Raw genomic sequence first — 12,457 nt, 5'->3', positions numbered from 1 at the left:
TAATGACTAATAATTATTTGAATATAATCACTTAACCGCTGTAATAGTACAAATCAACATAAACTCATCGCATTGATCATATTTTTCTGAAGTGATAGCATCGATAATAACTTGATTGCATGAATAATATGTCTCTCAGAAATTATGTTTAAATGTGTATAGTTAAATCATCACATAAGCACTGTGATGGTTTTAACATAAATGACTTTATTCTGTTGAATCTAACCGTCTTCAGCAGCCACAGCAGCAAGCTCGTGTTGATCTAACCTGGGTGGATATGAATATGAATCTGTAAGAGGAACAGGAGGGCAAGAGACAAATAAATAAAAGGGAGAAGAAGGGAAGAAAAACAGATCAATGGCAAACTGTAAGAAACAAAGCCATGCTCATCAATAGGTTTTCTATTACAGTACGTGAGATTTACACTATAAATTAAGCATTGGTAGTCCTTACTGAACTTTAACAGCAGATGGCGGTACAGTATACCATAACATGATTTCCAATGTGACAAAGATTATATTCCCCTTTCCCCACTTTAGTTTACCTCTTTGGCTTTGTAATTCCTGGATTCCTGATCTTGCTTACTACATTTGTTTTTATTATTCAAAGACAGCTTAATAATTCTGTTAGACAAAACATCAGACTACTACATATACACAAAACATTTTTTTTTTACTTTTGCTTGGCTCAGAGGAGTCACTGCAAGCCAAACCTCTCCAATCCTGCATGTACCTGCACAGGCAAGAATATATATATATATTGTTTTACAAATAATGAAATCATTTCAAATGACAAGCAGTGTTTCCAACCGAGAGCATCAGAATGTCACAAAGGTTTGCTACATTTGTTGACAGTGGAGCAGAGGATCTTACTCCTCAAAGTTGAGAGTGTTGGTCCAGGCCAGCAGCTCATCCAGCTCCCACTCCAGTATCTCAGCATTTCCCTTCTCCTTAATGGTTCCCATCGCTTCCTGTGCTGAATTCTCCACCAGTATCGCCATGTGTCGATGCACCGGGTGAGTCTGCAGACGACCCTGGTTATACCTGTATGCAAGTCAAAAGGACATACATGTAATCACACCTTTGAGTTGTATTCCCTAATGTTTTTTATTAGACTCTCACATCTTTAAATATACCACAACATTTGTTTTTTGTTAATGAAAGGGTTTTCAAAAGTCAATAGCAATCTGTCTTTAAGTAAAACTGATGTTCAGCTTTGTGACTGGAATTTGATAATAATACACAATCGAGGCTAGCCTTAACGGCCCGTCCACACAGCGGCGTGCGTTGAAGCTTGCCGGCGGGCGTGTCTGAAACACGACCAACAACCAATCACATGAATCCCCCGCCCCTGACACACAAGCAGCGGTTTGATTGGCTAGAGCTTGTACTGGCATATGATTCGATTGGCTGACGCTTCTGCCGGGGCTTCAAAAGTTGAACATTGCTCAACTTTTGCAGCGAGCCACGCCAGCAAAGCTCCGCTTCGCTTCCCACAATGCAGTTCGGCGAAAAGTGACATCACCCCATTCAAAGTGAATGGTGAAGCTTTCAACGCACGCCGCTGTGTGGACGGGCCGTTACAGTTACCCTGTCATGACAAATTGAGGCCACAGGGGCTGTTGCACAAACCAAATGCCTTGCTTTAGAAAAATACATAAAACTCACATGTGCTTCAGCCATTCTATTTTCCTCTTCTTCCGCCACATGTCTACATCCTGTTGCCGCTGCAACCTGGAATGGTGAAAGTCCATTTCCTTGTTAGCGCCGATCTCTTCGGGCTCACTCATGGATGCCACCTATCAGATAGGAAAGGAAACATAAAAACACTGACATCAGCTTTTAGTGGTTAACAGTTGATCTCAAATCTGACCATGTGTTTGGTTAAGTAAATGTACAAAACAGGTGGTTCTCCTTTCAAATTGTTCCAAAGGAAATGTCCATCAAACTACCCTGGCACGATCCAGGCTTGTTTAGTTTTTTCATGACAGTTAGCCACAAAGTGAAAATATCACCTCTCATCTCAGTGTTTCCCTAGGATGGAGTCATAGCAGTGGTGCTAAGGCACGCGGGTCCAGTAAAATGTGAGCGCGGAGCGCTTGGAATTTTTCAGTGTGTGCGCTCGCGAAGTGCGCCCAGCCAATATGTTAGTATGTGTCTGCCAGCACAAGAAAGGCTTTGGAGGCTCTACAGGTGTATTTTGTTAAATCACCTTTATTGAACATACAGTAACACAAATACTACACATCCACATAACAAACAATCAAAATAAAATGTATGCAATTTAATTATTTTAACCTGCTTTATTTGGGGGTGGGCCTCACCTCCTCTAGGGGGGTCCCCTCATGCAGCCCCGGGAAGATTTTTTTTTTAAATGTTGAAGTGAAATGCATCAATCTGGTGCACTTTGAGCACAAAATGAATTTATGGATACAGCTCTCAACACTCATATGAAAGGGAGCGGTATACTTTTCAATAATACAAAAATCTTTAGAATATGATCACAACCAATAACAAATCATTTAAACTTGTTTATTCTTATGTTATGTTACCTAGTTAGCATTCTTTCTTTTTATTTATGCATATTTTACTAATCACTCCCCTTTTAAACTTTTTTTTTTACTGTCCTATAGTACACATTGGAATGATTTCTTAATTTATTTTTTACAACTATATTGAATAGACAAAGGTGTGCTCTCTCTAGCTTTCTCGCTCTCTCTCTGTCTCGCTCGCTCACAGAGGCTGTGTGTGTGCTCCTCCGTGGCGATGAGGCGAGCGCCACGTGTTATTATTTTAATGTATACCAAAAAAAAGCAGCAGCATTACTGTTGAATGTATATAGGGGGAACACTGCATCTGTAGTGCATACTTTTCTTTACAGATAAATAACAGGCAGAACTGATAACTTTCTCTGACACGCTCTTCACCTTGCTACAGAAGAGCCTCCAGCTGTTGTTCTCCAATCGCCGGTACCATCCTGATCGGTCCTCCTGCTTAAGAGGATGGCCTTGTTTATTCTGTTGAGCCGCAGGCTTCTTCAGGTCTGGCTGGGTGTAGTCCTTCGGGCTGCTGGCACACATATCAGTAATGGGTCGATGGGTGTAGATCTTGTAATAGATGTTGGGTGGAAAGGTAATCTTGAGGAAAAAGGATTAGCAAAATGTAATCAGGTATGTCTGATTAGCACATTTACTTAGCTGTTAGGGGATTTAGCGCTTATTCATTATATTGCTCCTACCCCTCCAAGTCGAAATCTGATGAACACGCCAGCTGCAGCATCCAGCAACTCTGCCTGCCACAGGAAAATTAAATCTCACTATTTATTGTATTTCTTCTTTTCATTTTATAGGGAGTATCATTTCTGTTACCTCTCGAGGATTGACAGATTTTAGGATCTTCTTGGGATCGCGCTGGTTGCACTCGTTGATAAGATATTTGACATACTTGAACACCTCTATGCACTACAGTTTGGAAAAGAGAAACAGTTTAAGTTAATGTCTGTTGACTTTTATGTTTGCATGTACTACAGTGTGTACGCCCACCACATGTCTTCTCCAGGCCTTCTGGATTACTGTGGCTGCTATCTGCTGCAGGGTCTCCTGTCGGGTCTCCTGTCGATGCTCCTGGGGACCCTTGTCCTGAGAGCTGGAGGCATATTGAGAAATGTGAAGAGAGAAAAGGATGAGAAGATGGGTAGAGGTCAGGTGTAACAAAATGAAACTATTAATAATATTTCTTGTAAGGTGCTCTGTTTGTATTCAAGTATTATCTGCAAGCACAGTCCGAATCATTATCCGCTTCTTTACACTTTGGCTTAACTTCATTTCAGAGGGAAATAGTATACCTCTTGTTCTACAACCTGTATTAACAATTAGTTTACATACAAAAAATGTATATATAATGTCATTAAATGTTGCCTATACAACTGTTGTAGCCCTATTTTAACTTTGTTTCTGATTTTGAAAGCAGAACATTTGATTTGATTTATGAATTATTTATCCAAATGATGTCTAAGACTGATATATAAATAAATATGTGTAGTGTGATACATAATTACATGAATTATTTAAACATGTCAAAGAGTATCCTATGCTAGCTACCATTTAAAAACAAAACAAAACACAGGCTACACATCGTGCTTCAGATACATTATTTGATAATGCCAGATTTAACAGCGTGAATAAAACGTTGTTAATTAGCATTCACGCTCAATATATACAAAAAGAACATATTCTTACCTCATAACTTCCTCTGTACTTACATGAATGTCTAAAGTTAAAAAGCTAACTAGCTAGTTTAAGCTAAATGCTAACGCGAGTTGAGAGATCATTTCATTAGGCTGCCTAGCAACAAGTGGCTAAAGCTGCCGGAACTACTTTCAAAACAAAAGGGTTAGTTGACGGTCAAGTTGATATAGTACTGCAGCAGCCACATTTTCGGGTAAAACTATCAAAATACAAAAACGTAGGTCACTTTGTGATATCAATAAAAATGCTGCCTGAAACGACCAAAATGTATGCTTTTATTTTGAAGACAGAATCCCATGCCATATTTGCAGTGTTCTGGCAAAATGAAGACTGGTGCTTCATATTTTGAGTTGATTAAATGTTATAGGGCCAGTCACCAACTTGTCACCAATAGCATGCATGCTGAACCCAATGAATCAAATACAAATCCAGTTACATCCAAAAATAAAACTTTCAATTTCAGCTAAAAATTGACAGATCTAAATGACAAAAAAACACTAAATGTAGTGTGAAACTGTGGCAACTGTGGCAGTTTCACACTTAAATCAAAAGAAGAAAAAAACCCAGTGTGAAACTCTCTGTATTTATGAGCGGCTGGATATGCAAATATACATGTTTGTTGCTCACAGATAACCCATCTCATAGACATGTGTGCTTCCCAAACAAATTGTGCTCATAATTCATAACCAAAACAGTTGCTGATATGAATTGCTAACTAGACAGATGTCCATTATGTAAATATCTGCAGAATGCATTTCCTAACCAAAGCCTTTGGTCATGTCACAAAATTCCATCCAGTTTTCTTCAAAGCAAAAGTGGGCTTCTTCTTTCAACTTGTTTATTATCTTGACTCCAAACAAGGACGATCATTTGTATTTAAATGTTCCCAGACTTGCAGCACATAGTGGAAGTAGCCTATTATATTTAAATACTCTCGAAATCCAACTTTTTTGACGACTACATTTTAGATTTCTAAGTATGTTGTTGGCTTGACTGCCAATGTGAAGGCAGAGGCGGATAAGCAAGCTTTTGTCAATTTCCTATAGGCTACCACACACAATACATTTCGGATTGTGTGAGACAAATCAGTTTTGACAAGCAGTGAAATTAGTGTGAAATTAAGTTGGCTTTTAATTTTAGGTTTGTTGACATTGCTGTTCTGTTCATTATTGTTAGAAAACACAGATCTACTAATTTGTTTTAATTTGTCTGGCTGCCGAGTGTAACGGCAAGCCACAATACGAACACCTTCTGAAAGAGTGCTGGGACCTGATGAAAGAGGTTTTTTTTCCCTCCCAATTCACCTGATAATATCTGAGCAGATGGAGGAAGAGGTGATAAGATTTTCGTTATCTGCACACACTTTAATCCAAGATTCATTCACTTCCAACCCTCAGGTCCCCATTGAGCCGTTCGCAGCAGAATAAAAATGATCTTTGATGTGTGGGGGAAAAAAACATATATTCTGATTGAATGATAGATGTCATTGTTTATGCTGCCCTTGACCTGTCAATGGCACATATGAAAACAGGAAGATTAATGTGCTGTGCCCTTGTATATAACACAAGGGCACAATTCATATTCATACCATAACCATGGGTGTACCAATATTCATATCAACTCTGCATATTAACATAGGTGTGCAATATTTAGATAGGAGTCACTGAATAGTTTCTCACACAGCTCATCGCAGTCCTACAGCTGTGGTATTTCCTAATTTGATTTGTGATTGTTGGAGTATTTCTGTTGTGGTTTAAGTTGCTTTTACCTCAGGGCCCAGGAGAAACAACTCAATAGAGAAGTGTTGTCTTTCCACACCCTAATCAATATGAGACAATACAAACACAACATTTATCACTTTATTGAGTTCACAGCCAAGGGCAGCTGGATTTTATATATTTTAAACAATCACATCACAACCGTTAACAGAGCATTCCTCAGGACATTCTTTATTTTACTGCAGGGCATATTGTGCCATTCAACAGAATGGGGTAACTGTTTAAGCTTTAAACAATAGGGGGCAGTATAGGACTAATGCACACGGGACAAAGGTGTTAAGACATCTGGAAAAAAATCTGAGTTACAAGAAAATGCTGAAATATATAGATAACAAAATATTAGTTCATAATTGTAAAGTGTATTTAGATGATGATCACTTATCCATCCATACATTCATCCATCAATCCAGGATTATTACATTTATTTTTTACAATTTAGCTATTTACTATAGGTTCCAGTTGGAGAGAAATAACCAAACACATATGAAAACAAATTTGCGTGAGGCAGGATTTCATTGTATTTACCATCTAACAGCTGCCAAATTAAGCGTTTAAGGAGAGTTGCTGCCCAAATTGTAAACCTACTTGATACAAATGTGTTATTTGGGGTTTTGGGCAATATGTATACTGCTGACTTCTGCTCATAAATGAAGTTGTTCTAATCCCATGCTGATTTAGAGAAGAACATTTATGTTGTCTTGTTTAGACTTTCACAGCTCTCCCTCTTTACCTGCCTCAATGAGAGAGAATCTCACACAGGCAGCTTGTTCAATAGGCTGCAGCATCAATATTAACTGGCACCAAACACAGAGACCGTGGTACGCCAGTGTGAGCATATCTTCTCTATTATTTAGCATTGACTTACGATTTTAATGATTAGTTTTAAAGCACATAAAAGCCTAGCCCCTAGATTTATTGTTGACCTTTTAACTTTTTATGAGCCTTTTATCCTCAAGCAGCCCTTTCGGTAGGACTACAGGCCAGTATTAAGACTAAAGGGGAGTACACTTTCTCTATTGGCGCCTGCGTTATGAAACAAACTGAAGACATTGGGTTTGCAAAATCACATTTATCTTTCTAATTTTTTCTAAAAACATACTTTTACTCCCTTTGCACTGAAAATGTTTAAACATTGTATCTCTGTTTATTAGTAGATTTAGTTGTAGTTTTGCTGCATTTGGGTTTTATTATATGTAAAGTGCTTTTTTCGGAAAAAAACTAGAAATATTAAAGATATTTTTAGACATGATCTTAAATGACCAGCTATAACTGATGGCACAGAACCCTCATCAGCCAGAATCAGCTGTTACTCCAAAGGCAAATGATTAATTATAATGACTTGATTCAAACACCCTCAAAGTAATAGATAAATGGGAGGCGTGTGGTGCAGTGGGTTGAGTGTCGGTGTTCGGATCAGGGGGTCACAGGTTCAAACCCCACTGTTTGCATGTCGTTGTGTCCCTGAGACACTTCACCCCAAATTGCTCCTGTGGGGATTTTAAGGGTGAGCAAACCTACTTTAAAAAGTACATCAAACATCTAGCTTGAAATCAATCAAATGTCACTCACACGTGGGTGGTAATCTGAGAGTATAAAAGATTAGGATCTTTTAAAAGCAAATCATACACAAACATACTGAAATATTATCCTTTAATAAACTCAATTGATGTGACATATGACATTAAATAGGTAGAATTTATTCAGATGATGCTCATAAGGAGCACCCAAGTGGCCTGCAGGTTAAGCCAAGCTGCACCCAAAATCACAGTCATCACACACTGAACTGTTTTCTGCACACTCATTGTAACTCCCGGTGGATACAAACTCTAACACACACATCAGAGGACCATGACTCCGGGCTCCATGCAGTGTGGTCATGGAGCAAAAGCTTCTTGTCTCATCAGCCCCAAAGGGTGAGAGAGACTCAGCAGCTACATTCTTGTTTACTCTTGACACTTCATAGGGTTTACAAATGGAAACTTGAATTACACATGTGGCCACACACAGACGTGAACACACTCACACATACAGACACTTCCAACTCGTTGCCTCCAACACCAATTACAAGTCTGAACAAGATCATGGAGGCTTCATTTATTATTAAAGTGTCCTTAGCGATGCCTGCAGTCAACCGTGCATTACTTACCAGCTGGAGCATTCACACTACAGGTAAACGCAGATTTAAAGGACCTTTTTGTTAAGTCTGTCACACTTCACATTACATGCTTAATTACTCTCATTGGTCCCTTCTGCAAGAACAACTCCTATGAAAAAGTGTGAAGATAATGTGTGGCATTGTGGTCAATTTTTGTACGTTAAGGTAGACATTGATCCATGGGCCATAATAGGGCCCCTTTAAAAGTCATCTACAATCAAATTGACTAGGTACAGTTGCTACAATTATTTTAAGGGATGAACACACAGAAGTATTTTCTTTAAGACGAGGGCAAAGGATTAGTTTACAAATTACGAACTTTCGCATTTTTCCTTTGTGCTTGTTTTCAGCCTTTAGTCTTTATTGATCAAAAGTTATGAAAAGATGTAAAAAATGGTGTTTGTTATGTTTGATCTCATTAACAGTGCATCACCCTATAAACAAGTTTATTTACAAGGAACAGATAGCTCCAGGGTAGATTTGTATTGAGCCAGTAAACCACTGAGAATTGGCTGCAACACATATTATGTGCTTAATAATATGGTTTCCAACAAGCTATAAACAGAATGTTAAGATTGGATATTCTACTTTTGCTTCTATATTTTATCTTAAAAAATGAATGGTTTGGCTTATCTCTAAAGTCATGCCGTGGTGGACTGTACATAAAAATGACGAGAAAGACATGGTATCATTCTGTAGTTACTGACCTTTAAGATGTAGCAGAGATATAGAGAACAAAGCCCTGTACTTTTTCAAAGTCATTCGTCCCCTACACACTTAAATCAATATGTGGGACAATAAACCAAGCTTCTTCCAATAAAACTAATAATAGACTCAGGAGGGCCAAGGCGGAGGACAAACAGTAAGATCTTGAGTTTGTCTTTTCATTCTCTCACTTCCTCAGCGGCTCCATTGTTTGCTCTTCCTATCTTGGGTTTTCTTTTCATCTTTATCTTTGATCCAGCGTATCTCTGACTCTCCTCTGTTCATTTTCTCTTTTTCCTTGCATGTATTTGTCCTATTACTTCCTGTCATTTCAGAGTGACCGTACGGTGTATATCTATGGGTTGAATTAACATGCAATTTAAATTAATGGCACTGTTTTTCCAGCTTTTCTTCACTCTTTCTCATATTATTTATGCTCCTCATTTCAACTCATACAGTATAGAGTTAAGTGAGCAAACAGTCATTTGCCTTTATTCATTATTTACCTTTTCTTTTCTCTTCTTATCCTTATATTTAATGGCTTCCTTTGAAAGTGCTTTCAGAGGAAGCCATTAGCTCCTGAGAGTCAATCTTTACCTACTGCTTCTGCACTTCCTCCGTCTGTCTGTTTGCTCTCTAACCCGCTGTTATCTTGATATCCAGCGCTCCTCTCTCTGAACTTACCGACCCATTCTGGTTTTCATCCAGCTGTCCATCTGATGAAAGAAAGAATGTGTTGCTCTCCAAAGAGATACGGTCCAAAGCAGGCTGTCCAAACGTCTTTGACACTTGAGTGGTATAAATGCAGGAGTCCAATAGGATTTAGGGTTAAAGGCGGCTAAACATTCTCAATAAAAGATTGTACTCAAATTGAACTGAATAATTATTTTGGACTTTACTGGCCTTACCTTTTGTGTGCAGTATGGACCCATTAAGCAACTTCTAACATTGCATCAGTTTAACTTAAAGGGGCCCTATGCAATCACAAACAGATCCTGCCAGATAACCAATCAGAGCAGAATGGACTCTTGTTTCAGAAAGAGGGTAAAAAGGGATGCTGCCAACAAAAGAAAGCGTGTCACAGCAGAAGCAAAAAGTACACATGTTAACCTAAGAATGAGCAGAATCTGTCCTCTTTAAGCTAATGTTATCAGTCCTATCAGTGATCTTGAAATGCAGTATTATCCCGTTAATAAAGCCCATGGATCCAATGTTTCGTGAGATGATCAGAAAGGTAGTAAATAATAACATCTTGATATTCATATATTTGATCTAGTTTACATTTGTATAAAGCTAAGAGGTATGCACTTGTAATGTCTGAATTATCTAAAAATATATCCAGAAGGTTGGCTTGTAAAACTGATATTTTTGATTTTTGTATAATAATGTTCCTCTTTGTGTCTTCCAAACACGGGGGAAGTGTTTACACCTGTATAATTAACTGACAATGTTTATTTCCCCTTTTTAGAGATGTCTTATTAATTAGCCCAACATAAACAATACTATAACAAAAATTGCCAAAATATCAAAGTTTTGATTGAGTTCTCTTTTCATTAATATTCATGGCAGTTTGTTATATGCACAGAGTTTAATGATTTTCTAAGTGACAGATTTAAGTAGTTAAAACAATACCACCCAGTCCAATTAAGCACAGCATATGGACAGTGACTTTCATGTCTCTATTCTTTTGGAGTACTAATTAAAGATACTATCTGCTGTGTAATAGCTCCAACTGAAAGCCAGAAGCTATGGAAAAACAAGCTCATCTGAAAGTGAAGCATGGCATTGGCTCTCTGCTACTTTCATTTCTATCTCTTATAAACATGCATTTGATGCTTATATCGTTTTATTCACAGCTTGCAAAACTATTTCTAGAAGCATGCAATCATGCTTGGTGTGTGTGTGTGTGTGTCTCAGGTTGAGGTGTATGCAATCAGGATACTTGCTTTTGTCCACGTAAAGAGGGTTGATTGCAGAACCACACAGACACACTGGCCCTCAAACATCATCACAAACCACAAGAAGCCTGTCTAAGAGTGCTGCTTTTTCTCCCGTTATTATAATTTATTTGAGTGAAAGCCCAAAATAAAGACTCCCTGGTCATATGGATGTCTTGATTGTTAAATAAATTACAATTCAAAAACCCTTATATCCTTTTAAACAGATTATAAATTGTGTGAAAAAGCTGCAAGTTGTTAAAATGTTGACAGTTTTCATTATTAGCTCCGTGTGTTTTGTATCTGCACTGCTCAGTATTGTTTGACCTCGCAGCCTCCATCCTTTACACCACAGCTCCTCCTACTCCTAGCAAGCGATGGACGAGCTCAAGTTGGCTCAGAAAACCGTTCAGACAGTTGTAAGTGGCAGGCTGATTACTTATGTATTGATTCTGGACGCCTCATTTACAGCGAGGAAACACTTCACCGGTTTTTTAAGAAAGGTGGAAACTGTTTACTTGATGATAAGAAATAACAGTTTGCTTCTTCCATTCTCCTTGAAAGGAAATAATGTTTTCCTTTGCTCAATATAACATCAGCTGTAGGACAACTTGCTTGCTTGTACTTAAGAGCAGTCAAGCTTTGCACGTGAATTTGGATTTGGAGGAAAGAGAGTGCCTTGATATCCCTGATCACCCCAATGCCACTGAAAGGTTATTGGGGTTTCACTAATGACCATATTTCTCAGACTAGAGTGAAATCCTCCTAAATAGGACTGTGCTTGTGGCAGCAACAACGGGAACATCAAACGCTGTCTATTTTTGTCAAAAGTGTATAATTGGCAAAATAATCATTAGCAGCAGCGGGTTTTCTGCTTTTCTATTCTTATGAATTCCATTATTTTACCCATTTCCTGTAAGTGGTAAAGGCCTGCCTTTTAACCAGAGTGAATAGCTCAAAATGACTGCACTGCACACCCAGTGAGTGTTTTCTTTTTATCCCTGACGCCATGCTGCTGAGTAACGAATATGTGCAAATTCTATCTATAAAGAAGAACACAATAATGAGTCTGATGTGATTGGAAGAAGTAAGACATCTGAAAACAACCCCCGCCACAGACCAACACAAAGCAACCTTTACTCACGTTAGCATTTAGCCAACACATCAGCCAACCATGCTAACGTTGCCATTTGACAGAAGCTCCTAATTCACAGCTCTTCTGAAATGTGTGTGTACTGTATGTGTGTATGTGTATGTATATGTGTTTGTGTGTGTGTGTGTGTGTGTGTGTGTGTGTGTGTGTGTGTGTGTGTGTGTGTGTGTGTGTGTGTGTGTGTGTGTGTGTCAGTAGAACACAGGTGCTTCCTCCTTCTACAGCTCTCTCTACTGACCTTCCCCTTTAAGAAAACTTGTACTAATATCCAGAACATACACACACAGATTTAGCCCAGATACACTTTTTTTTCCTCATTATTTTTAGCAGCTTGAGTCATGGTTTCCTCCATTGTTCAAGATTAACACACTTGCTCAAAGCTGTTTGTAAGATATTTGATAGAGCCTGTAAAAGCAGAAATAGCCTCAGTCTGTTTTGTTATCCCAGGGTTGAATATTCAGTGCTATTTTAACACGGCCTTAA

The 12,457-nt window shown here is 38.4% G+C and overlaps 1 protein-coding gene across 2 annotated transcripts; it reads right to left on the bottom strand.

The window, feature by feature from the left end:
* Positions 1-186: 186 nt before the first annotated feature.
* On the bottom strand, positions 187-4,505 carry cUnh11orf65 (chromosome Un C11orf65 homolog). 2 transcript variants are annotated; one of them, XM_079661386.1, is made up of 9 exons: positions 4,238-4,505; positions 3,542-3,644; positions 3,368-3,460; positions 3,238-3,291; positions 2,927-3,136; positions 1,668-1,798; positions 873-1,043; positions 677-732; positions 187-289 (listed from the first exon to the last, which is right to left on the bottom strand). In XM_079661386.1, exons 1-9 carry the CDS (start codon positions 4,240-4,242, stop codon positions 222-224), a joined length of 891 nt encoding a protein of 296 aa, XP_079517512.1. In that variant the 5' UTR covers positions 4,243-4,505; the 3' UTR covers positions 187-221. The 2 variants fall into 2 exon arrangements, with proteins under 2 accessions (XP_079517512.1, XP_079517513.1); XM_079661387.1 differs by lacking the exon at positions 677-732.
* Positions 4,506-12,457: the final 7,952 nt, after the last annotated feature.

The sequence above is a fragment of the Notothenia rossii genome, assembly GCF_949606895.1.
Source record: "Notothenia rossii genome assembly, chromosome: 12".
Taxonomy (NCBI): Eukaryota; Metazoa; Chordata; class Actinopteri; order Perciformes; family Nototheniidae; genus Notothenia; species Notothenia rossii.
Note: the sequence above shows the minus strand (reverse complement) of the source record. Positions and strands in the feature narration are given on the sequence as shown.